Source organism: Erigeron canadensis, chromosome 1, assembly GCF_010389155.1.
Source record: "Erigeron canadensis isolate Cc75 chromosome 1, C_canadensis_v1, whole genome shotgun sequence".
Lineage (NCBI taxonomy): Eukaryota > Viridiplantae > Streptophyta > Magnoliopsida > Asterales > Asteraceae > Erigeron > Erigeron canadensis.
In genome coordinates, this window is record NC_057761.1 from 1,807,111 (window position 1) to 1,830,450 (window position 23,340).

The following is a 23,340-nucleotide window of genomic DNA, read 5'->3' on the forward strand; positions in this document are numbered from 1 at the left end:
AAGAATACCGGATTTCAACACCGGTAGTCAAAACCTGGTATTGACCACTATAAATACCGGACTTTGAACCCAATAAAACCTTTCCAAAATTTTTCTAAGTTTTTCTTTTCTTCACTAATACCGACATTCTTTCAAAAACCGGCATTCCTACCGGCTTTCCCTTACTTTCTGAACATCTTTGTTGATTACCGGTTTCTGTTCTTCCTTTCATTTAATACCAGCTTTCAGGTATAACATTTACTTAAACCGTCTTTCCTTGACATTACATGTTTTAATACCGGTTTTCACCCCAAAATCGGCATTTCCATAGTTATTGTGTAGATACCGGTTTTCTTTCTCAAAAACCGGTTTTCCCTTTTTCTTTATTGTTTTAATACCGGTTTTCTCTTATATGTTTAGAACTTGTAACTTTCATTTTCAGGGTTGACTTCGTGTCATTTTCGTGTGCTTTTATCTGACTGTGTCACGTATTCGGGTATCTTATTTTCCTATTTCTTTTCATATTACTTCATGCTTGTTTATCGTTTATATGTTCTTTATGGTATACATGAATTACTTGCTTACTTGCCTGATATATGTGCTTATTTGCGTATATTCTGTCGTGATATTAAAATTTGTTTTCCCAAACTAAGCAAGTGCATCGATTTCAAGTTTTCACTTGATTTCTTGATGCTTTGCAAATATTGGTACCATTTCATACCAATATTGGTTCTTGAAAACCCACTTTTCCTAAAACGACACTCTGCCCAATTTTTCTCTCACCAGATACCATTTTTCACAAATTTTCAAAACCAAATAACAACCTTCAATAAATTAGAAAATTCTTGAACAAAATACTTAGAAAATTCTTTTAAACTTATTTCTTCATGAATTCTTATATAAATTGGTGCATCCTTGATCTTTCGCGTTTATGAACAATCTAATGTTCATGAATCTTGATTGGACTCACGAACAGCTGTTACCTCATTTTTCTATGTTTTTACATACAGTTAATTATACTTTGATTTTCCCTAAGAAGTAAGGTATCGAACGCCTTGATGTACTACCTTTACATCTTTTGTGAAAACCGGTGTATAATCAACTGTGTTTACTTGAAATACTTTTCTTTCTAACTTATCATACATCGGGTTTTCTTTAGAAGCAAGGCATCGAACGCCTTGATGTACTGCCTTCGCATCTTCTGCAAAACAAGTTGTATGATCTGTTTCTTTAATTTCTTTTCACTCAAATACAGTGAGTTTTTATCAATCTTACATTGTTTTTCCCCAAGAAGTAAGATATAGAACGCCTTGTTGTACTATCTTTACATCTTTTGTGAAAAACGGTGTACGATTAGATCTTTTTGAAATAAAATTAACCTTGGAAACAATGTTTCCTATTCGCATACTTGTTAATCGCAGAATGGATTTCCTCGTTGATGGTGCCACTGTACATATGCCAAACAATCTACAGCTAATGATACCATTCTCCTGCCAACATGGTATCATCCCAGTAATGATCGTGCATCATCCATTACATCGTGCTTTCACCATTACTGCTTCGGAAATCGAAGAACAATTACTTTTTGAGCTATGGCGCACGATTCAATTTGTACCTGGACGAGGCAGAGTTGTACCTTTCTTTAAGTTCTCACTGCTCACAACTGATGGTGACCGACAAGAGTTCACCTTCAATCTTGAAGAGTTCAGACAAATTCTCCAGTTCCCTACTGCTGATTCAAGGGAAGGCTTCAATGAATTCATCGAACTTCCACCACTGATTGAAATCTTGCATAGAGTCCAGGACTTGGGATATGATGGCAACATCTCTACACTTAAAGATGTAAAGAAGAAGAATTTTCATCCCTTGTGGCACACTTTATGTTCCATCATCAACAATTGCTTCACTCCCTCAAGAAAAGGGCAAGACGACTTCACAAAGGCCACCATTACATACTTATTTGGCATCGCATTTGATCTCCACATTGATTTTGCTGCCGTGGCCTTTGATCATCTACGTTTTCAAGTAAATGGGAAGTTTACTGCTAATAAGAAGTATATAGCTTTTATTCGTTTCTTATCTGTAATCTTGCAGCATTTCATCACCAACAATCACAACATCCAGAGATTCCCCGCTTCTCAACGCATCGTTATATCAAGCTTTCTATCTGTTTATGCAAACGATCGTCTTTCTCATCTTCCTTTCATGCAAATTCCTGAATCTCTTCTGCGCCGGGTGCCCCTAGATGATCTTAACCTTAGGATCTATAGAGTGTATTTAGAAGGGCGTATGGCCGCTCAACACCGAGTTGTGCCTTCCCCACGCCCCCATAGGTCGCCTAGTGAGGGTACAATGTCAAGAAAAAGAAAAGAGGGGTTTGTTGATGTTTCGGCACTTGGTACTTCAGCTCCATCTCAATCCACCGACATTCCTACTGAGCCTCAACCAAAGAAACATAAAACTCACCACCGCGCAAAATCTATAAGAAAATCCAAATCAAAATCAAAATCTCGTTCTGCTTCCTTCACTGCTCCTTCTCCTCTAACTCCATCTTCTTCATCTTCTTCATCCTCATCATCATCTGCTGATCGCCCTCTAATTCCAAAAATCACCCTAAAGGTCAGGACTCCTCTTAATCCAATTCCTGAGGATGTTCCAGAATTTGTTCCTTCCATACGTCATGACGATTCTCAAGATTCTAATCCTTTTAATGACGTTGTGTTTGATATTCCAGAGAGACAAGGTGGTCCTGAGGGAGGGGTTGAAAAACAAAATGGAGAAGATGTGAGGTCTGGGCTAAGTATAGGGCAAAAAGAAAACGATGGCCCTCCGATAGTTGAAACAACTAGCCGGGATGCCACCAATAGGATAGAAGCCGAGGACTCCCCACCCTCGCATGATTCACCTTCTCGCCACTCTGGGTTCTCTTTACAGGATCCGGTTTCATTATTGCACAGGCACCAACCACGTCCACTATCAATTCCTCACTCGGAGGATGTCGATATTGAAGCCGCGGAGACTCTTGCCCCTCTCCCACTTTCGTTTGCTCACAATATCGAGTCTAGATCGCCAGTAAGATCACATTTTTCTGAGCATGCACATTCTTTGAATGATGCAACAACAGACCGAGAGTCGATGATTCCACCTTTTCAAGGAGTGTCTGGAAGTCCTGCTCATGTTAATATGACAGGCGCTGGGGATACAATTCCTAGTACGACGGGCAATCTTGGAGATCCCAGAAGTCCCACCATCCGGAACATTGAGCCCGACACTTGTGTTGAGCCAATAAGTTCTGAAACAACCAATGTAGATCTTTTGCTTCATAAATCATTGGGAAGTCCTGATGGCCAACACCTTTTAGGCCACACTATAAACCCAACGGAGCCTACATGTGTGCAAACGACATCTATGTCGGCCGCTCCTGTTCTTTCAATTCAACCGCCACCCACCGTAGTGCTCCGTCCTCCGATTGATAAAGGAAATGCCCCAACCACATCTCAATCATCCTCATCAACTTCTAGTCCTCCTCCAAAATCCAGATGGCATTAGGCTTAAGGCTAATCCTGAAGAAAGACAACTCTTTAAAGATCTTGAAGCCGCTGGACTTCTTCCTCATACAAATCCTCAACCATCACCACCACACTCTTCACCTTCCGTCTCATCCTCACACCATAACAATACCCCTCATCATTCAACTCCACATCATGATTCATCCCTTCGCTCCAATGTCAATACCTTGTATGGTGACTTATATGCAGCTCCCATCTCTCTCGACAATCAAACCGATACCTTTGACAAAGCCATTCTTGCAATCCTTCAAGCTCGATTTGACCATCAGCATCAACTACTACTCCAAAAACAAGAAGCCGAACAGCAACAGTTTCTTAATAATGCACAACTTGAAGCAGCTTTAAAGAGAATTGCGGACTTAGAAGAGTCTTGCAAACAAGCTACAGTCGTCCATTGCAGACGTGATGATCCTGATGATCAGGATCAACACGAGGGGGAGAACAGAGATTCTGAGAGGACTGAAGTAAGAGCAAGTGCTACCACTGAAGTTGTTGGCGACAATGTGGATGCTGGAGCTGAAGCACAGACACGAAATGCCCCTCATGATGCTTAACAAGATGTCAATGAAAATGTGGCCAATGATGATGTTGTGATGACCGAGGAGTTAAATGTAGAAATCACAGAGGTTCAAGCAAGGAATGATACTGAAGTTGTAGAAGATGTGGACTTGAGAGATGATGCTCAATCTCAGGGCTTTAACCTTGATTCATCAGTGATGGTCGATAATGTAAATGAAAATGATGAGTTTGATGATCCTTTTATCGATGGCAACGATGTTGATCCAAATGATGATAATGACTCCCTAGATAATGATGATCTACCTCCCCACAGCTTTGACAACTATTCCTCTGTTCCTCAACCAAACCCAACTCTCAGCCACTTAAACCTTCACCAACTCATTCACCACCTCAACCATCCTCGCATTCAAAACACCACTGCTGCTCCCCATGTTCAAATCAATGAAGGAGGCTTTAGAACTAATAAAAGAAGCAGAATAGATTATCTTGCCATCCCTCCCTAATTATTCCGTCTTACAAGATTCCTTGAAGAAAAGGCCTCACAGATCTTCTCAAATCAAGATGAACTCAAAAAGATCGATATTGACGAATTAAGAGCTAGAAGAGCATATGATCTTGAGAATCAACGTGCTAAGTACTTAAAAGACTTGATTGATGCCAAAAGTAAAAAGGTGAACAAAGAATGGAAGAAACAGTTTAAATTGAAGATTGTTGATGTTGATAGCATTCATTTCAAAGAATGGCGCGAACCGGGATTTGCTAGACCACCTGGTCTGATTTGGTTAATTGTTAAAAGGGAAGATGGTCGAAAGTACATGATTACTGAAGCTCGTTTCAACTTATTGTCTGCCGAAGATCTCATCTTTCTCCTCCACTACTTCGCCCAAAAGCTCCTCCAGCCAGATCCAGAGAATCAAGAGGCCTATTATACGATAAAGAGATACATGGATAGTCTTATCCTCAGTCAAACACAAAAAGACTTCCAATTGGGCATCGAAAAGAGAAGGAAGAAAGTTAACCTCACCACACCAAACCAAAGAATAAGAGGCATCAATCTTGATAATTTTCACATTGGGGCTGTGTTTGATAACCCTAAAGGAGTCGTATTTGTCAGCGATCAGGGGCATAAGATATTCATCCGACTCGACGAGCTATGCAAGTATTTTGATGACACCCTCAGACAATGCTTAAGAGTCATTGAAAGTCTCCATGAATTTGAAGAGTCGGATAAAGAAAAGAGAAGATTGTTGAAGGTGATTAAAAAGATTAAATCATGGCTTGAACATAGAGAAAGATCGAGGACAATCATTGCGGCAAGGCTTCCCAATGAACAAACAGACGTCATTCACGTACCAGAAGGGTCTTGGGTAATTTATTCGCCAAACAATAAGCCTGGTCTACACAACATGCCTCCTGTCAACTTCGCCGACAACATCATTGAACCACCCAACCGGCCTGCTGATCCAAGATACCATTTCATACCAAGAAAGTACTGGAAGGAAGCCAAGAGCCAATATGAGAAAAGAGCGTTCAAGCCACAAACCTTTTTCAAAGACAAGCCCGAATCATCAACGAAGAAAAGAAACCGCAGGCAAAGGAAAAAGAAGAAAGCCCAACAAGGACCAACTCCAAAACCGCACTAAAGGGGGAGATTGTTAGCTTTTATAATAATTAGTGCTAGTTTTGTATTTCCTATTTGTATTGTCCTTGTATTTAATTAAGTATGGTTGGAGGGTTGTTTTGATAATTAATTAAGGGCTTGTATTGAAATTAGCTAGGGTGCTAAGTGTAATTGCTAGGTGTATATAAACCCTCCACCACTCCACAATTTGTAACCTTTTTGCACAATATTAATAGTAGTTCTAATACCTACATTCCCTCAAATACCTACTTTTCTTTATTTCATCTAAAAGTTCACTACACAATTTGCATACATTACACTAATCATTCCTTTCTGTCTGCTATCAAGTTCATCAAGTGGTTTACAAAGCTAAAGTCTATATGCATTCAGTTTCCGTCTTACGGTAATGTTGTGGCTGGTGTTTGTTGTTTCAAGTGGAAGTTTAACTTTGGTACTAGAGCTGAATTGCCAACTAGAGCTGACTCGTTGGCAATTCAACTCAAGAATCGTTCTTGTTTGAAGGATGTAGCCGAAAGGTTAGAGAAGGTTTTGGGTTGCGTTGTTGAGTTGCCGCTGTTGGAAAATATTTTCATTATGAATTCCAATGACAGAAGGGTTGTAACTCGTATTCGTGGACAAGGTGATAAGTTGAGGAAATTTCTAAATTCATATAGAACTCGTAAGCATCGGCTGACTCATTCTGTTGAGTTTATGTTAAAGGGTAGAACTATGCAGATTTACGTATACCCATAATCTACGAGTTAATATGTCAAGTTAGTTCTATATGTTTTGAGTTGTAGCTAGTTTTCGGGTACCTCACATATACTAGGGAATGTATAGAAGGTAATTCATGTCAATTCCTAGGGATATTGAGTTTTGATGGTTTAACATGAAGCAATTAACTGCTTACACTGTTGATATATTATACTGTATATTTATATATTCGTAACAAAGTGTTTTTCTAAATACCGTTGCACTACTAAGTTTCATCTGAATTAAGCAAGCTAGTCTACTGACCAGATAATCTACTTTACTGATTAGTAGGTAAACATAAATTTTCGATGTGATTTGCAAATGGCGTATGAATTAAGATACTATATGAGACGAGGGAGGGAGGGAAGAATACTTGGATCATTTTTAATGGTCTTGAATTATTAGTTAAATTTGGTTGTTTCGGTCCTAGTCAAAGTTAACTCAAAGATGGACCTTCTTGAATGCTAAGTAGTTCTATGTGTACTACTATTATGGCATACAGTTTACAGAGCAAGTTGGCTATTTTCCTAGTAAATAGACATCTCCTACGGCATATAATGTTACTGCAATGTGACTTTTATTATCTAGAAAAGATCTGGCAAGCCCAAAAATCATCTATTTTAGCTTGAAACCTCAGATCCAACAAGATATTAGCATCTTTAACATCCGCTGAATAATCCGGTTCTCATGTAGGTAAACCAGCAGGCCATTCTGTTGTACAAATATTAATATCAAACCTCTTCTCCCAGTTTAAGCTCTTTCACTTTGTTTCATCCGCAAAAGTAAATAAAATTCTATATATACATGCCATATATTTAGCTCTACATGCAAGAAACTCATACAATGATGGGTTAATCGCACAAAAATACAACCAATATTGATAGAGATTATGGTACCGGAGTGTAACCAACTATGACTCAATTGTTATGTAGTGTAGTGACCTTTTAAATTGGCTATATGATGTAAGTACCTTCAATTTTTGTTTTTTTAATGTATCCTACCAGGTAACACCCTCTTTGTAACCGGTAATGCCACGTTGGAGGTAAAAAAGAATGGGGATTTTTGCACCGGAGTGTAACCAACTATGAGCGAATGGTTAAGTAATGTAGTGACCTACAAAAGTGTTAAATTGATGTAAGAACCTCCCGGTTTTGTTCACTTGATGTATACGGAAGTGTTAAAGATAATAACAACCATTTTTCCATCTTTGACTTTTTGATTGTGACAAACCCTAATCCCCAAATCGGATTTTGTAATGATTACCCTGTCATCGTTAACCATAAAGATCCGACCATCTATCTCATCTCCACCACCATCAACATCTATCAACGTTGGTTTACAATGGGGGTAAAAGGGGGTGATTTTGACAGAGGATGACGATGGTGGTTGTCTGGGTGGAGGCTGACATTTGTTTATCTTATTTGTGGCAGTCAGCGGTGGCACGTGTCCGGATGTGGAGATGGTGGAGAGATAGCCGCACCTCTTGAAGGGAAGAAAAAATGAGACCGAGACCACCCACTACAACCTCGCGGAGTTAACAACCCACAAGCGTAACCATGACCGTACAACAGGTCAACCAGTACATGAAAAGAACAAAAATGAAATGTTCTTACATCAGATAGCTAGTTTTAAAGATCACTACATAACATAATCATTCAGTCATAGTTGGTTACACTCCAGTGTCATAATCCAAAGTAAAATTAACATTGTTACCAAGCTACCGGTAAAACAGGTCAACCAGTACATTAAAAGAACAAAAATGAAAGGTACTTACATCAGATAGCCAATTTCAAAGGTCACTACATTACATAACCATTGAGTCATAGTTGGTTACATTCTCCTGCCATAATCCCATATTGATACCCTATATTTTGAAGTAACCATCTAATATTTAAGTTCAGTTGATCTAATATGACCAACTTGCACAATTTACAATTTTAAAATAATCTGGAATGGAACTTGACATATTGTAGAAGAAGAGCCTCTTCATAGCTATCTAAAGGGGTTTACAAGAACATTCATCCATCACAAAAAGGTTTTCTCTAAAGAGGTTTTATCAGAATATACAATCATCTAACGAAATTTTTTTTGGAACAGTCATATTTCGAGGGTGTTTTGTCAAACAAGTTTTGGAAATTTTTTTTTATAGAACCGGGTAAACCGGTATTAGAAATACCGGTTTCAAAAAGTTGGCTCGAAACCGGTATTCGAATTACCGGTTTTGGAAAAAAGCATTTGAACCCGGTATTTGTATTACCGGTTTCAGTTTGAAGTGACAACTTGCAGAGCATCTTTGACTGGAACAGTGGCGATCTTGACTGGAACAGTGGCGATGTACGGGCTACAGGGTTCGTGCGCATTAAGTTCAAAACCGGTAATTGAAATACCGGTTTTAAATGTGGTATATATATATAAAATTCGGTTTACTAGCTTTTGTACCAAGTACAAACATCCTCCAAAACCATTTAAAAAACATATACATTTTCCAGTAAAAAAACATATCTAAAATGGCAGGTCAATCATCTTCTGATGGTAATTGTGCTCCAAATCTTAGACGGTTTGGATCACAAGAGAAGGTTCGGGTTCACGGTGTTGATGATAACAAGTGTAAAAATAAGGTGACAACGGTAATTGATCATTTGAAGGCAAAAAAGTCGGAGTACGAGGCTGAGATTGGTGAACATGGCACAGTGGTCCAACCGTCCAAAATAGACAACAGGTACATGGACTACCTACAGGAGAAGGTCCAATGGTTGCAATTAAGCATTAACCATCTTACTTTTGTCGAGTCCTCAATGATTAGCACGATTCAGCACGAGACTAGCTATCGTCATGAGTTTGGCTCGGTTAGGAGGCGACCTAGCGGCTACGTGACTGACCCGGGAGAAGAATACGTAACAGAAGACCCCGAAGCTGCAGCCTCACCTGACCTTGAGCCCGGTGAATACATTCACTGTAATGATGGTGACAATGACATGTCCTCCTCAGATTCCCGATTTGGTTCACCATATAATTTGGTTCACCGTAACGATTGCAACCTTTAATTGTTAGGATTTGTGTATTGTTTTCGTTTTAAATAAAATAAGTTGTTTAATTAGTTTTGAACGTTGTTTTGTATGTTTTTTATTTAATTGTTTTCGTTTTATAATGTTTTTAATGTTTTTTTTTGTTTTAAAATAAGTGACAAAAGGATAAAAAACAAACATAAATTTCATATTGAAAGTTGGATAAAAAGTAGATTAAAACAAACATGTTACATTAAAACGCCTAGGAATTCAGGAAATAAACGGATTAAAACAACACACAATAACGGAAACAGATAAGCGACAACATTATTGTGATATTCAAAGATCAGGGCATGTTTTCCTGTTATGGCCTAATCCGCCGCAAACGCCACATCTAGCTTATTGTCTTGAGGTTGAAGATCTGTTGGTAGAACTCTCATCCATCTCGTTCCGGTACCGTCTGGTGCGTCTCCTACCCCTATGCATTACCAGTTTTTCCGGGTTTCCCTGGATCTGCCAATCTACCTCCGCCCAGTAACGCACGTCTCGGAGGGGAGCAAGTGCAACATTATACTAATGTATCCACGTCCTAATTGTGTACCTCTTACTAGGAAGATTAGCAGCTCTCTCTCGTCTATAACCACAAACAACAATGGCATGAGAACATGGAAACCTTTGATGTTGCCAAGCTCCACAAGAGCATTTTTTTCCTATTCTCCGCCATGACAACATTGCACGTGTACTCGCCTTGTGCATTTCTTTGGTTTGTTCTGACGGTGTAATTTCCTGTTCGTTCATCAAACATTTCCACCCTATGGCTTGTTGAGGCTCTTTCACGCATCTGATAAACCTCCCACATTTTGCGAGCTAGTGCTGGGTTCCAATTGCTGGCCTTCCAGTATTAACTGACAAAATGGTCTCTTGTCCAAGTAAAAGTGGTCTCAATTAAAGCTCTAATAGGTAGCATTCGAGCCTTTCCAATGATATTGTTTTGGCACTCGGCAATGTTTGTCGTTAAGTTACCCTAACGACGAAGCCCCAAGTCATGCCTTAGAGTCCATTTATCCAAACCAATGTTTCTCTAATACGGCCAAACAACATCATCTTCACCTTTGACTTGATTCACCGCCCAAGAATACTTGGATGGTTGGGATGTGGAACAGATTACCCAAGCCAAAATTTTGATTCTCTTGTTCTTGAAGTGTGAATTGACATTGCTACAAACGTGCCTCAAACACCCGTCAATTTGGTTCATTGCATTAAGTATGCCTTGGTGACGGTCTGAAATGATACACAAATCACCCTGCCACTGAGATCCGACATGCTCTTGAAAAAGATTTAAAAACCATCCCCAACTTTCATTAGACTCTTCATCAACCAAGGCAAAAGCAACTGGCAATAATTGTCCATTGGCGTTCTTCGTCACTACACTTAGCAACTTACCCTTGTAGCTGCCTTTCAAATGAGTGCCATCGACAAAGATCACTGGAATACAATGTTGGAATGCCCTAATTGCCGGTCCAAATGCCCAAAATACAAACTTGAATGTTTGTATATGGCTTGAACTGGTTGGAGAATGGAGCCATTCCACAACAGTGTCCGGATTAGCACGTTGTAATTCAGCAATATACCTGGGCAATGCATCAAAGTTACTCGACCAAGTTCCATACAACCTTTCAATTGCTATCCTTCTTGCGCATGCATTCCACGCCTTGGCGTAGCTCACATCGACATTGATAGTTGTTTTTATTTGAGCCTGGATCTGTCTGACTTTATAAGTTAAATCCTCCCGCACGTTAGACAAAATTTCAGAACCAATCATACTTGTTGTCATACATCGGTTGTTGTTAGATATCACTTCTCCATAGCAATTGTGACTCTCCACCCACTTTGTGATCTGAAACAATCCTAAACTGTTTCTCCTAGATCCAACTACAACCCACCTACACGGGACCCGGTCCATAACAGTGTAACACCATGATAATTCTTCCCCCTGGTCATGCATTGTGCTTTCCAAAACATTGGCCTCGTATCCATAACAATAAGTTCTCTGTTTTCTCTTATGTTCCAAAGCCTAACAACGTATACAAGTTCCGCCTTGCTTTCAAAAAACATTCCTTTTTCTATCACATATCTTTCTTTCGACCAAAAATACCACATCTTCTTGAACTTCATTGAATGGCATTAGACGATCTTCATTATCATCGACAAGATTAAGATGTTGTTCATGCTCCAAATGACCTTGTGCATGGGTCCCTTTTTCTTCTTCATCTCCAGATACATCCCCATCAACGCTATATTCGTCGATGGTATCATCGCTTGTATAAGGTGCCTCGTCACTTGATCCAAAACCCACTGGGTCAATTTCATCATCTTGAACATGTTCATCATCTTCATTGTCATCTTCATCATCGTCATTGTCTTCATCATCTTCGTTATGTTCATCATCTTTTTGATATTGTGGCTGGTTACTCCCTTAAAAAAAACATTGGCTTTGAGTCAAGCTTAACAACTGGTTTGTAAAAGTAGGCTCGAACTTCACTTCAAATTGCGCTTCACCCAGATGATAAATTATTGCCAAAGTATTATCACCCGTAATTAAACTTCTAAAAGGAACACCCTTAAATTCATACCATAAATATAATTGCAGTTTGAACTTTTGTTTTGAAACACCAAAACAACTGTAAGTGATATCACAAATTTCAGAATAAGTCATTACGTGAAAAACAGGAAAACTTCTTCTTTTCGATGGATCTGCATTTTGAAGGATCCCATTTACGAATGATACACAATCATCCCATATTAACTGAACTACAATTGGGTTAAATGATGAAGATGCCATTTTTTTTTTGTAAAATATAACTATGAAAGTGTTTAAAATATTATCTGAAAATATTTGTTTGAGATACTGATCAACATACATCACATGTACTATATATAAATATTAGGTTTACAAGTTGTGTTAGGGTTTGGGCAGAAACCGGTATTTCAAACACCGGTTTCAGGCTTTAGTCACGTCCCACTGTTCCAGACAAAGATGCTCTTCAAGTTGTCACTTCAAAATGAAACCGGTAATACAAATACGTTCAAATGCTTTTTTCTGAAACCGGTAATACAAATACTGGTTTCGAGCCAACTTTTTGAAACCGGTATTTCTAATACCGGTTTATTCGGTTTTAGAAATTTTTTTTTTCCAAAACTTGTTTGATAAAACACCCTTGAAATATGACTGTTTCAAAAAAAATTTCTAAAATGTTTAGAGAGAGATAAAGTATTTCATATATATCCATCTATACATAAAAATGCACTTTTTGACCCGTTACCCGCGATGCTTATATAACAACGTTTAGGTTGTGCTAAAAAGAACTACCTTATTGGAGTATGTTTCTTTGGCATCAACAAAAAGAACCTAAAATATTAAGTAATTATCAGACTGATCCATGATGTATATATACATGATTAGTGATATAACCAAGATACAATTAGCTCACTATGCTTTATGATGCACAACTTTCTTTTAAACCATTATGCTGCAGATCATTAAAATGACTTGTACTTTTTCTTTTCTTTCACTATATATCTTTGTTTACAATGTTGAATGTTAATATTTGTTTTTTTTTTGGTTTATAACTTTATTACTTCTTTTTAAAACTTAGTTAGCTATAATAGAAAATATGAACCGATATACTTATGTAGTTATGTTACACTTTCGTAACTACAATTAAACATTACTTTTAATTTAAGGAAGTGTATTGATAATATATCCAAGCCACAATGAAGTTCGGGTAAAATTATGTTTTGTATGTATTTTTTTTCATTTTTTATTAGTTGATCGATTTACTTCGTTCACATTGTACTTTTTCAAGTACAATCAAGATCATTCATTACCTCAACTATTACCTCATTTGTAATATAAATTTTTAAAAAATTCAAATTAAACTTGAGTTGATTGGCTAGGATTAAATAATTCGTGTTAAGTGTTTGGTTGTTGGTGTTGAAGTAATAGCGAGAGACGGATCTAGGAATTCATTTTAACGGGGGCAAATTTTTTTTTTGTAGTAGTCAAATGTCAAATACATTGACATAATATTATCTAAACAAAATGTTAATGCCGAGAAAAACAACAACAAAACAGCTACATTAAAAAAATTGCGACAAAAATAATATAAAAATAAATTATTATTTATATATTATTTGTAGAAAACGCATGGAGTAAAACTAAGACAACAAGTAATCAATAGAGTCATCGACACAAATCGTCCTTGTGGTTTACTCAAACAGTCAGGTTTCGTCCTTTAACTTTGAAAACCTCAGAGACAATCCTTTATAGGCGGATAATGTTCACGTTTCATCCTTTTCGATAACAGACGTTATCTCGAGTCCATTAAGCCCCTCACGTGTAAACCACGTGAGGGTATTAAGGTCATTATCATTGATAAAGGACCAAATTTGATTTTTTTTTCACCTGCAAAACTAAATATATATGAATAAATATAGATATATATTATCAATTTATATCAATCTCTCCATTTGTATCGATATCTATGATTTAAATCATATCTTTCGACAAAAGAAATGAAACACTAAATTTATATCTATAATTTTCTTAAGGAAAAGTATGATCAATCTATATTTATAAATTGTACCCGTTTCTCACATCTCATATTTTTTTATGAAAAGAACCAATTTAAAAAAAGTATGGTGCTAGTTGTCTATCTAGTTATATACACTAGTCTGGCTTGTATCTTTATCCCAGATCTAAAAGAAGATCTAAAACCCCCATATCAATATATGTAGATATAGCAAAGCATAGATCTCAATATATCTCTACTAAAAATTTGGAAGGTGACCACCAAGACCCGAATAACCGACCTCCTTCACTTTTCATCGCCCGGAAAAAGCTGTCGCCAACACCGCAGTCTGTTGTATCGCCAGAAGAAACCACCACCACCGTGATTTGTTGAACCATCGAGATCTGTGCCCTTCTTGACGGAACTGAATAGGCCACCGACGGCGGTAGCGGCGCTGATGCTGGTGGATAGTATGTATAAAATCTAAAGAAAGTGAAGATAGAGAGAATATGTGACGATTCCAATGAATTTCAAAGATGATATTGTTCATCAAAGAAGCTAAAGCAGCAACCATTGTTGATGTAATTTTTTATCTTTTTTTTTTTTTTTTTGATATATGAAACTATTGGTGATTATAATCTAGAAAGGGGACTTTTATTGATTTTCTTTTTGTTGTTGTTTAGATGAGTGAATACAAAACATGTATATAACGAGTATATAATCTAGAAATTTTGAGTTTGACCCAATGAATTCTAAGATCAGATATTCAGATTTGGATTTCAATGAGTTTTTCGTGTATACATGTGTATACAAATCTGGGTTTTCATTATAAGCTGAGTCAAAAGGCTGGCAAAATACAAAAATACCCTCACGTGGTTTACACGTGAGGGGCTTAACGGACTCGAGATAATGTCCGTTATCCAAAAGGATAAAACGTGAACATTATCAGCCTATAAAGGATTGTCTCTGGGGTTTTCAAAGTTAAAGGACGAAATCTGATTGTTTAAGTAAACCACAAGGACAATTTGTATCAATTACTCTAATCAATAACTCGAAATTTTAAACTACATAAATTATATAATAAATAGTTATTTTAGCGAACTCATAGCGGGTAATTGATAACATAAAATTTGTATAATGGTAGTGAATTTTAAGTAGAAAAAGAAGTCCATGACAATAATACTTTATCAGTGCTTTTAGACTTTAGTTGGGCAAGAAATTATACTGGGTCTAAGATTATGAGGGTGGACGGAGTGGTGAGGTGAGGGGACCGGTACCGGATGGTACACCGCGCCGACCCCCGGTATCGGTTGGGTGGGGAAGAGTTTGGGTACCACTGTGCCGGTTTCGTTGCCTCACAATCTGAACGTTACAACCATTAAAAAAAAGAATGGGGTCCACAATCAAACGGTCTCACAACCCATTCTCTCTTTCTCTTTTCTTCTTCATTTTTTTTCTTTTTCTTCTTCTGTGCGCAGCACCTTTCCTTTTCTTCTTCTTAATTTTTTTTTAATCTAAACCATCAAAAATGAATAGGGGGAAGAACCAAAAAGAACCCACTTTATCAAATCTTCCAAAAAAACACAGAAACCCACCACCGCCAAACAATCGCGATGTTATGCCACCTCCTCCTTCGCAAAAAAACACGACCGAAAATGTGTATACGCCACAACCCGTTGATGATTTCTTGAGTGGAATGGATCCATTGTTTTTCGAATACGTCCCGTCAAGTGTCCAACAAATTAATACCGGGTTTATGAATTTCACAAATGAAAATCAAGCCGGGTTTTCGGGTTTCGCGGGTGGTTCATCATCACACTTCGCGAGTCAAAGTCAATAGGTTTAAGAAGAAGAAGAAGAAGGAGAAGAAGAAGAGGTCGAGGAGGAAGAAGAAGAGGTCGAGGAGGAAGAAGAGGAAGCAATACCCGAGACCCAAGTCTCGATTAAAGGTAAAAGAGAGTGTCGAAATTGGGGGAAGGATGAAGAGGCGTGTTTGGCAAAAGCTTGGTTAAACGTTTCCAAGGATCCATACGTCGGAAACGCCCAAACGGCGGGTTCGTTTTGGAAGAAGGTGAAGTTTCAGTTGGACTCATACTTGAAACGTGATTCAGGACGTACCCCGGAAATGTGTCGGTCGAAATGGAAGGATTTGAAGCATAAGGTGTCGGGTTTTTATGGTATCTACAATGTTAGGAAAAGTAAGATGTTGAGTGTCTAAAGTGACGAGGATGTGTTTAAGGCGGCCGTGGCATTGTATATGCGGAAATACAATAACAAGTCCGGGTTTCCGCATGCAGAGGTGTGGCAAGTTTTGAGGAAAGGGCCGAAATGGTAGGAGGTTCTTACTTTGGAAAGGATTTGTGAGGAGTCGGGTAGCAAAAGAAAAAGAACGGAAGGGTCTGTCCATGTACGTTCATCGGGGAAGGCATCGGTCCATATTGACTTGAATGAGGACCAGTTGGAGCAAGAAGAGGAGGGAGGGAACGACATGGATGATGCACCAGTACATCCTGCTAAACCCGTGCCACCCCGCCATAAAGCTAAGGGTAAGCAGGCTGCTACTTCCGCCTCTACTATATCTGAGGAGTTCTTGAAGATGGTCGCGGAGTTGAAATGCGACAATCAGGATAAGAAACGAGCTCGGGAGGAGAAGATGCAGATGCAGGAGGCGATGATGGATAGCTATATGGCGGCGGAGGAGGCTAGGAAGAAACGGAAGGAGGAGATGACACGGATGGTCCAGAGTCAGCAGCGACAGAATGATATGGACTTCGTGATCAGGCCACACGATCACCTCAGCGGGCCAATGTTGGAGATGGTTTTGACGTAGAAACGCGCCCTTTGTGAGCAGCACAGATGGCCGACGCCTTAGTTGTATGTTTATGTTGATTAAGTTGTATGTTTTACTTGTTTTCGTGTGTTTGAATAATATTGTGTGTTTTATTTGTGTTATAATTATTAAATAAAATGTTTTAGTTTTAAAAATAAATAGAAATTAAATTAAATAGAAAAGGGTGGGGAGGGAAGGGGTGGCGAAGTGCTCCTAGTATTGGGGGAGGGGAGGGGAGGAGTGGGCAAGCCCTCCCCCACCCTGAGGGCATCAAAAATTTGAAGGGATGATATCTTATATAATGCCTGAATGTTATATATTAAAACTTTCACTATATGTTGTATTATAAATTTAACATTTATAAGGGGTAGTACCATACTTAAAGCAAAGTACATCCGCCCCTGGTGATAGTATCAGGTTTTTGGTTATTGTAAGGGCTAAAATGTCCTCACATGGCTTTAACGGTCATTACCAATTAGATTGATTTATCATTATCCTTAATTAATTAATGGAAGATAGTATCAACAATGATATTGAAAAATACAGAGGCCAATATGCTAATATAAACAATTATAAGGATCAGAAGCCAATATGCTAATATAAACAATTATAAGGATCATTTGTAACATCTTCTGAATATTAAAAACTTATAGACATTGGGCCAAAAATATTTATATAAGGATAATGATAAAAAATTAATTTGTATGTCTAATAATTAACCTAATTATAAGGATGATGACATAGAAAAATCAAAGTAAAAAAAAATAAATAAATAATGATATCCACTTTTCAAATCGTTAAAGTTTTAGGTTTTTAAGTTGAATCATTTTCCTTCTACAAAACCCGGCCCATACCTTGTTTTAGTAGGGAGTACTTAATTTTTTACATTCTATGTTCATTTTTCATAGGGTAAAAATCAAAAATGAAAGTTAGAGATACCCATAAACATTTTTTCTCTCTGCTGGTATTTTTCTAAACCCTAACTATTTCTATTTAAGCTTTTAATCTAAATTAAATATAATACTCCGTATTTTACTTCTAACATTATAATGATTAATCTAGTTAAGATACCCATAAACATTTTTAGGATTGTTATTTTGAATGTGTAAAAAGTTTATGCCTAAGTGACTAAAACCCTTTTCACATATTATTCTTTTTTCTTTTTAATAATATGTTTGGAACTTGATTGTTCTTTTGGGGTTCAATTTTGAACATTTTTTATTTGGGAAAATACTAAATGTTGTTAGCGTTATATATACTGCTCTCACATTCATCTTCTTCAATTTTTGAGAAAAACTAAATGTTGTATACTGCTCTCACATTCATCTTCTTTAATTTTTGGAACGTGATTAAATACCCAGACCCCTGATTTTCACTTTTGCTGTATCTAATTAAATACAAGCTTTCTCCTTTTTATTTTTTAGGGTTTAAGAATGAAGAAAGCAGTAGAGGACAGTTGTTCTCCATTCAGCCGGTTACCAGACGATATTGTTGTTCAAATTTATAACAAAGTAATGGATTTGAAAGCCTTATGTTATTGCCAACTTATTTGCAAACGTTTAGGTTTGATCGTCTTTCAAGCTGACACCGTTTCGTTCAATGTTCCTCTTCGATTTGACTATGAAAACGATAATCGTTTAGATGACGTAAAGATCCTATTTGAATCATTTAGATTTCCCATAAAAGAGGTGTCCTCCGCAGGTGCTCTTGATTCTGATCCCAGTCCTCTTTTAGGATCAGATTCTTTTCCGTCTTCCATTAAGTTCATCAAGAGGTTTACGAAGCTAAAGTCTGTGTGCATTCAGTTTCCGTCTTATGTTAATGTCGTGGCTGGTGTTAATGTGTTCAAGAGGAGGACTGTGATTACTATTACCAATGACGTCTTCATAATTGCGGCACTGAATTACGTTTTAGCAGGAGAAGACATGGAAGAAGACGAAGAAGAAAATGACAAAGATTCGGACGAGTATATCAAGGCATATTCTTGTTTTATGGATGTGATTGATAGGTTTAAGAAGGTATTGGGTTGCGCTGTTGAGTTTCCTCTGCTGGAAAAGGTTTTCGTTTTGGATTCCAACAAAGGGGGGATTGTAACTCTTAGTGGTGGAGAAATTGATGAGTTGAGGAATTTTCTAAATTCATATGGAACTAGTAAGTATCTGCGGATTGGTTGTGTCGAGTTTTCTGACACCGAATCAGGGTAAATTATGTTTTGCTTTTACTACCAGATAAGTTTATCAATCTTCGAATTGTGAAATCTTTCAGTTTTTGTCGGTTTTTGGTTACCTCACATATGTACGGAAGGTAATTCATGTCGATTTCTAGAGGTATTGAACTTTGAATGTTTCATTTGTAGTAGCTGCTTACATTTTGATTTGATATATCGTTACATCAAGTGTTTTATTAGTTGCTATTGCACTACTACGTTTCAGGATAATCTGATTTAGTAGTTAGTACTTAGTAGTTTAATATAACGTTTCAATACTTAAATGTGATCTGCAAATGGCATATGAATTAAGATATTGCTCTCTTGATGCTCCACTTATCCTCAAAAAACATACTGTTTGTTTGATATCAGTCTCCTGCCCTTACAATTATTAAGTTCCTATTTTTCCTTTTACTGATCTTTAATTATCAGTCTCCTGCCCTTACAATCTTTAATTATCAGTTCATCATCTTTTGCTAACATTCTAAGTGCCTTTGACATGGATGGTCTTAAAGATGGATCTTCTTAAATGCAAAAGTAGTCCTTTGCAAAGCAGTTCGTTTAAGGATTATTGTTAGGATAAACATGCATCATTAAAATTCGGGTCAGATATTTCTGCTACTGTTCCTGGTTTGCTGGCTGATGACCTGATGTTAACAGCAGTAGTTAGGTTCGTGATGCATGTACCATATCCATAAAAGATGTCTTACAAGTTTTATCCTATATATTTATATATATGGATCTGATCACAAGCGAACCACATGTCATCATTCGCAACAAACCAACCCATGCCGCTATCCACAACCACCTCTGATCAGCCACCACAACTCAACCTCCAAACAATCTTAGAATCCGCCCGTCTCTTCCTCTGTGGCGAGTTCAAAACCATCGATAACAACCTCCCATCCCTCATTGCCGTCCTCATATCAGTCGGAGCTGGCAAATTCTGGCACAACCATGGCAGTTTTTTAGACTACCTTATAGATATCTATCTCATTCTTAAACTATGGCAAGCCCAGACGCTGTATGTCTCTGTGGCCTCTTCCATTCCGCTTATCCCAATTCCTACGTAAATCTTGCTATATTTGACCCTTCCACAGGCTGCGACACTGTACGTGGCCACGTAGGTGTCGCAGCCGAAAAGTTGATAAATATGTTTTGTATCGTCAACCGTCAACAGCTCATTTATAATAAGCTGTTTGGTCGGTATTCCGACGAGACTCGACCTGTGAAACATGTTCAGGATTCTGAAGTCTCGTTAAGAAATGCAAGAAGTAATAAAAGTACGTTGTTGGATGCTGGAAATCATGAGGAATGTAGGTAGAAGTTGAAAATTTTCTTGAAATGGTAAATTTTACCATCACTTTTGTCAAACAAGTTTTCAGCCAAAATAGGGTAATCCGGCATTGCCAAGGCCGGACTCGCTATTTTTAAGCGAGATCGGCATTGCCAAAGCCGGACTCGCTATATTTAAGCGAGACCGGTGTTGCCAAAGCCGGACTCGAGGCGTGTGTCAGGTTTAGACCAAGACCGGCGTTGCCAAAACCGGTTCGAAGGTGTGTCAGAGAGAAAGAAAAAGCGCAGAGAGGACGAGCACAGGTAGAATAGTAACTTCAATAATCTTTTATCTTGAGTATGTATTTCTTTATCTAAGTTTTATATCTTTTATCTTGAGTATGTATTATTTTAATGTAACTTATTTGCGTGTTTTTTATAAACTATCAATTAAAACATACAAGATAATACAAAATAGAATATTTACTTTATTGACAAATAGAATATTTATTAATCTACATTAAAACATACAAGATAATACAAAGTAGAATCTATCTAAGGCCACCCGTTCCACAACTTCGTGGTCCGGGAGGAGCTCTGCGACTTCTTCGCGGACGCACATCTTCTTCTATTTGCTTTTGATGATTATTGATGATGGTATGTTTGCTTTTGAAAATAATAGATGTAGTGATAGTATGCGTGATTATGAATGATAGCACTACATCTATATATAACTTAAAACTATGAAAACTTTCATGTGACTTTTGTCATAAAATTGTCAAGTCATGTCTATGCTAGACCTTGCCACCTGCTCCTTTCTGCGCTCATCCTCTCTGTCTTTCTCTCTGACACACGCCTCGAGTCCGGCTTTGGCAACGCCGGTCTCTCTTAAAAATAGCGAGTCCGGCTTTGGCAACGCCGATCTCGCTTAAAAATAGTGAGTCCAGCCTTGGCAATGCCGGATTACCCTATTTCATAAATTGTTTTGGCTGAAAACTTGTTTGACAAAAGTGATGGTAAAATTTACCATTTCAAGAAATTTTTCGCAGAAGTTATTTTTGGTTTGGCCTTAAGAGTTGAAAAAACATATTAAAATAGGTGAAAATGTGGTCTTGTCTAGGAGAGTTGTGGCGACGTTTTTGCTTAGTTGTTTCGTTTGAAGGATGTTTTGTTTGAGAATAAAGACGTGCGGTTGAAATTTTCAGAAAGTGATGTGGGAAATTCTTTGTGGCCTGGTGATGGAAAGCCGAGGTTATGGATGAATTCACTATCTAGTATGGCAGAGATTTATACTTTGATTGTGAGAGAAGAGTTGTTCTGTATTGAACAAGGACGTCAATCGGGTCAAGAGCAGTGGCGAAGCCAGCAATTTGATACGGGGAGGGCCAAAAAAAAATTTTTTTTATCTGGAGAGTGGTCGAAAAATGGCTGCGAAATAACATCAATTTAGTTTATAAACAGTAGCATGAAATTTTAAGAACACCCGTATAATTTTTATAATATATCGATGCACGGTTTTGAGTTAAAAGACTTTGAATGAATTAGAGGAATAAAATGATTTATAGATGAGTGAGAAAAAAATTGGTGGGTGAGATTTTAGGACAGAGGCGAAAAAAATGAATGGTTGAAATTTAAGGTTATTATAGGTATTAAAGAATAGGGGTATTACGAAGTAGTAAAAAAGAAGAAAGAAATAGAATGAATAAATTAAAATACCTTTGTTAGATTGAAATAAGAAAAAGAGAATGAAAACTATTAAACTTTCATAGTTGAGGCTCTGTTAGTCCAAGAAAGAATGGCGGATAAAAACATGTTTGTCATGTTGTGCAAAGTAAGAGACATTGGTGGGATGGACCAATGTTATTTTTCATTTATTATGGTGAGATGGGCCAACTTCATTATAAACCTAAAACTTTATCATTCATCTACATAGAATTACAGTATAAGTAGTCTGCTAGGGTGGGCCTTGGCCCATCCTAATGCCAATGTGGCTCCGCCCCTAGTCAAGAGGTAGTACCAAGAATGATAATCTGGATGATGAAATTATCGAGCTAGCGATACCGCCGATCTTTGACAACTGTACAAAGGTTTTGAGTGCCAAAGATCAGATTGAAGCGAAGGAATTTGTATTGGGAAGGTGTTTGTAATGTATCAAAGATAGGATTAGATGGATGTGAAGAGGTGTTGAAAAGGAGTGTGGAGAAAAATCCATATGTTGTGTAGCCGCATGTGGCTTTGAGGCAAATCTATTCGAGACTTTGAGTTATGGGTGGTTTGAAGAGGCGGATAAAGAAGGCGAACAAAGGCTAAGGCTTTTGTTGGAACGGGGAAGTCCATGGGATAAGAGGATGTCATGGGAAGGATGGATATCTTGTTATTGAGTTTTGGTTATGAAAGCGAAAGAGAAATCATGTCCGGGTAATGGTTTTGGGATCCTTGATTTGGGGCTCATTTGATAGGGTTGACAGTTTCTTGCAATTGTATGAAGGTTTGTTTACCTAAATATATATGTACGAAATGCAATATGTTGAGTAGAATAATGTTGCATTTGTATGTAAAAGGGATCACTCAAGAAACAATTTAAATGGTAGTTATTCCTTATCAGCACTCTTGTTCTGCTTTAGCCATATGTATGGTAAAAGGTTTGGGACGGATATGTCAAGATTTATATACCAAAAGATTTGGTTTTGTATGCATATGTCCTCTGAGCCTTTTCATTGTTCTGATTACCCGGAAGAGGGAGTCTTTGACTCATTGTTACGCAGCCCAATCAGGGCATCACCATGACCACCGAACCCATTTAATGGTAACCAATTTCTTTTAGTCTTCCCTTCCATTGTTAAATAAAATTCAATTGTTCACTATTGTAGATAACTATTCTTGACTTTGTGCACCTGCTGTATCTTAAAGCATGTTGTTATGGTCTTTGTTTGTTATACAGTTGTTGTGATTAGAAGATTTTGGCACCTGTTACCTTTTACCATACATATGGATAGAATTTTTGGTACTTGC

The 23,340-nt window shown here is 37.6% G+C and overlaps 1 protein-coding gene and 1 pseudogene across 1 annotated transcript; one reads left to right on the forward strand and one right to left on the reverse strand.

Annotated features, from left to right (window-relative positions):
- Positions 1-10,527: 10,527 nt before the first annotated feature.
- On the reverse strand, positions 10,528-12,288 carry LOC122585051. The gene is made up of 3 exons (XM_043757150.1): positions 12,039-12,288; positions 11,602-11,921; positions 10,528-11,520 (listed from the first exon to the last, which is right to left on the reverse strand). Exons 1-3 carry the CDS (start codon positions 12,286-12,288, stop codon positions 10,528-10,530), a joined length of 1,563 nt encoding a protein of 520 aa, XP_043613085.1.
- Positions 12,289-19,841: 7,553 nt separating this feature from the next.
- LOC122585061 lies at positions 19,842-22,784 on the forward strand (annotated as a pseudogene).
- Positions 22,785-23,340: the final 556 nt, after the last annotated feature.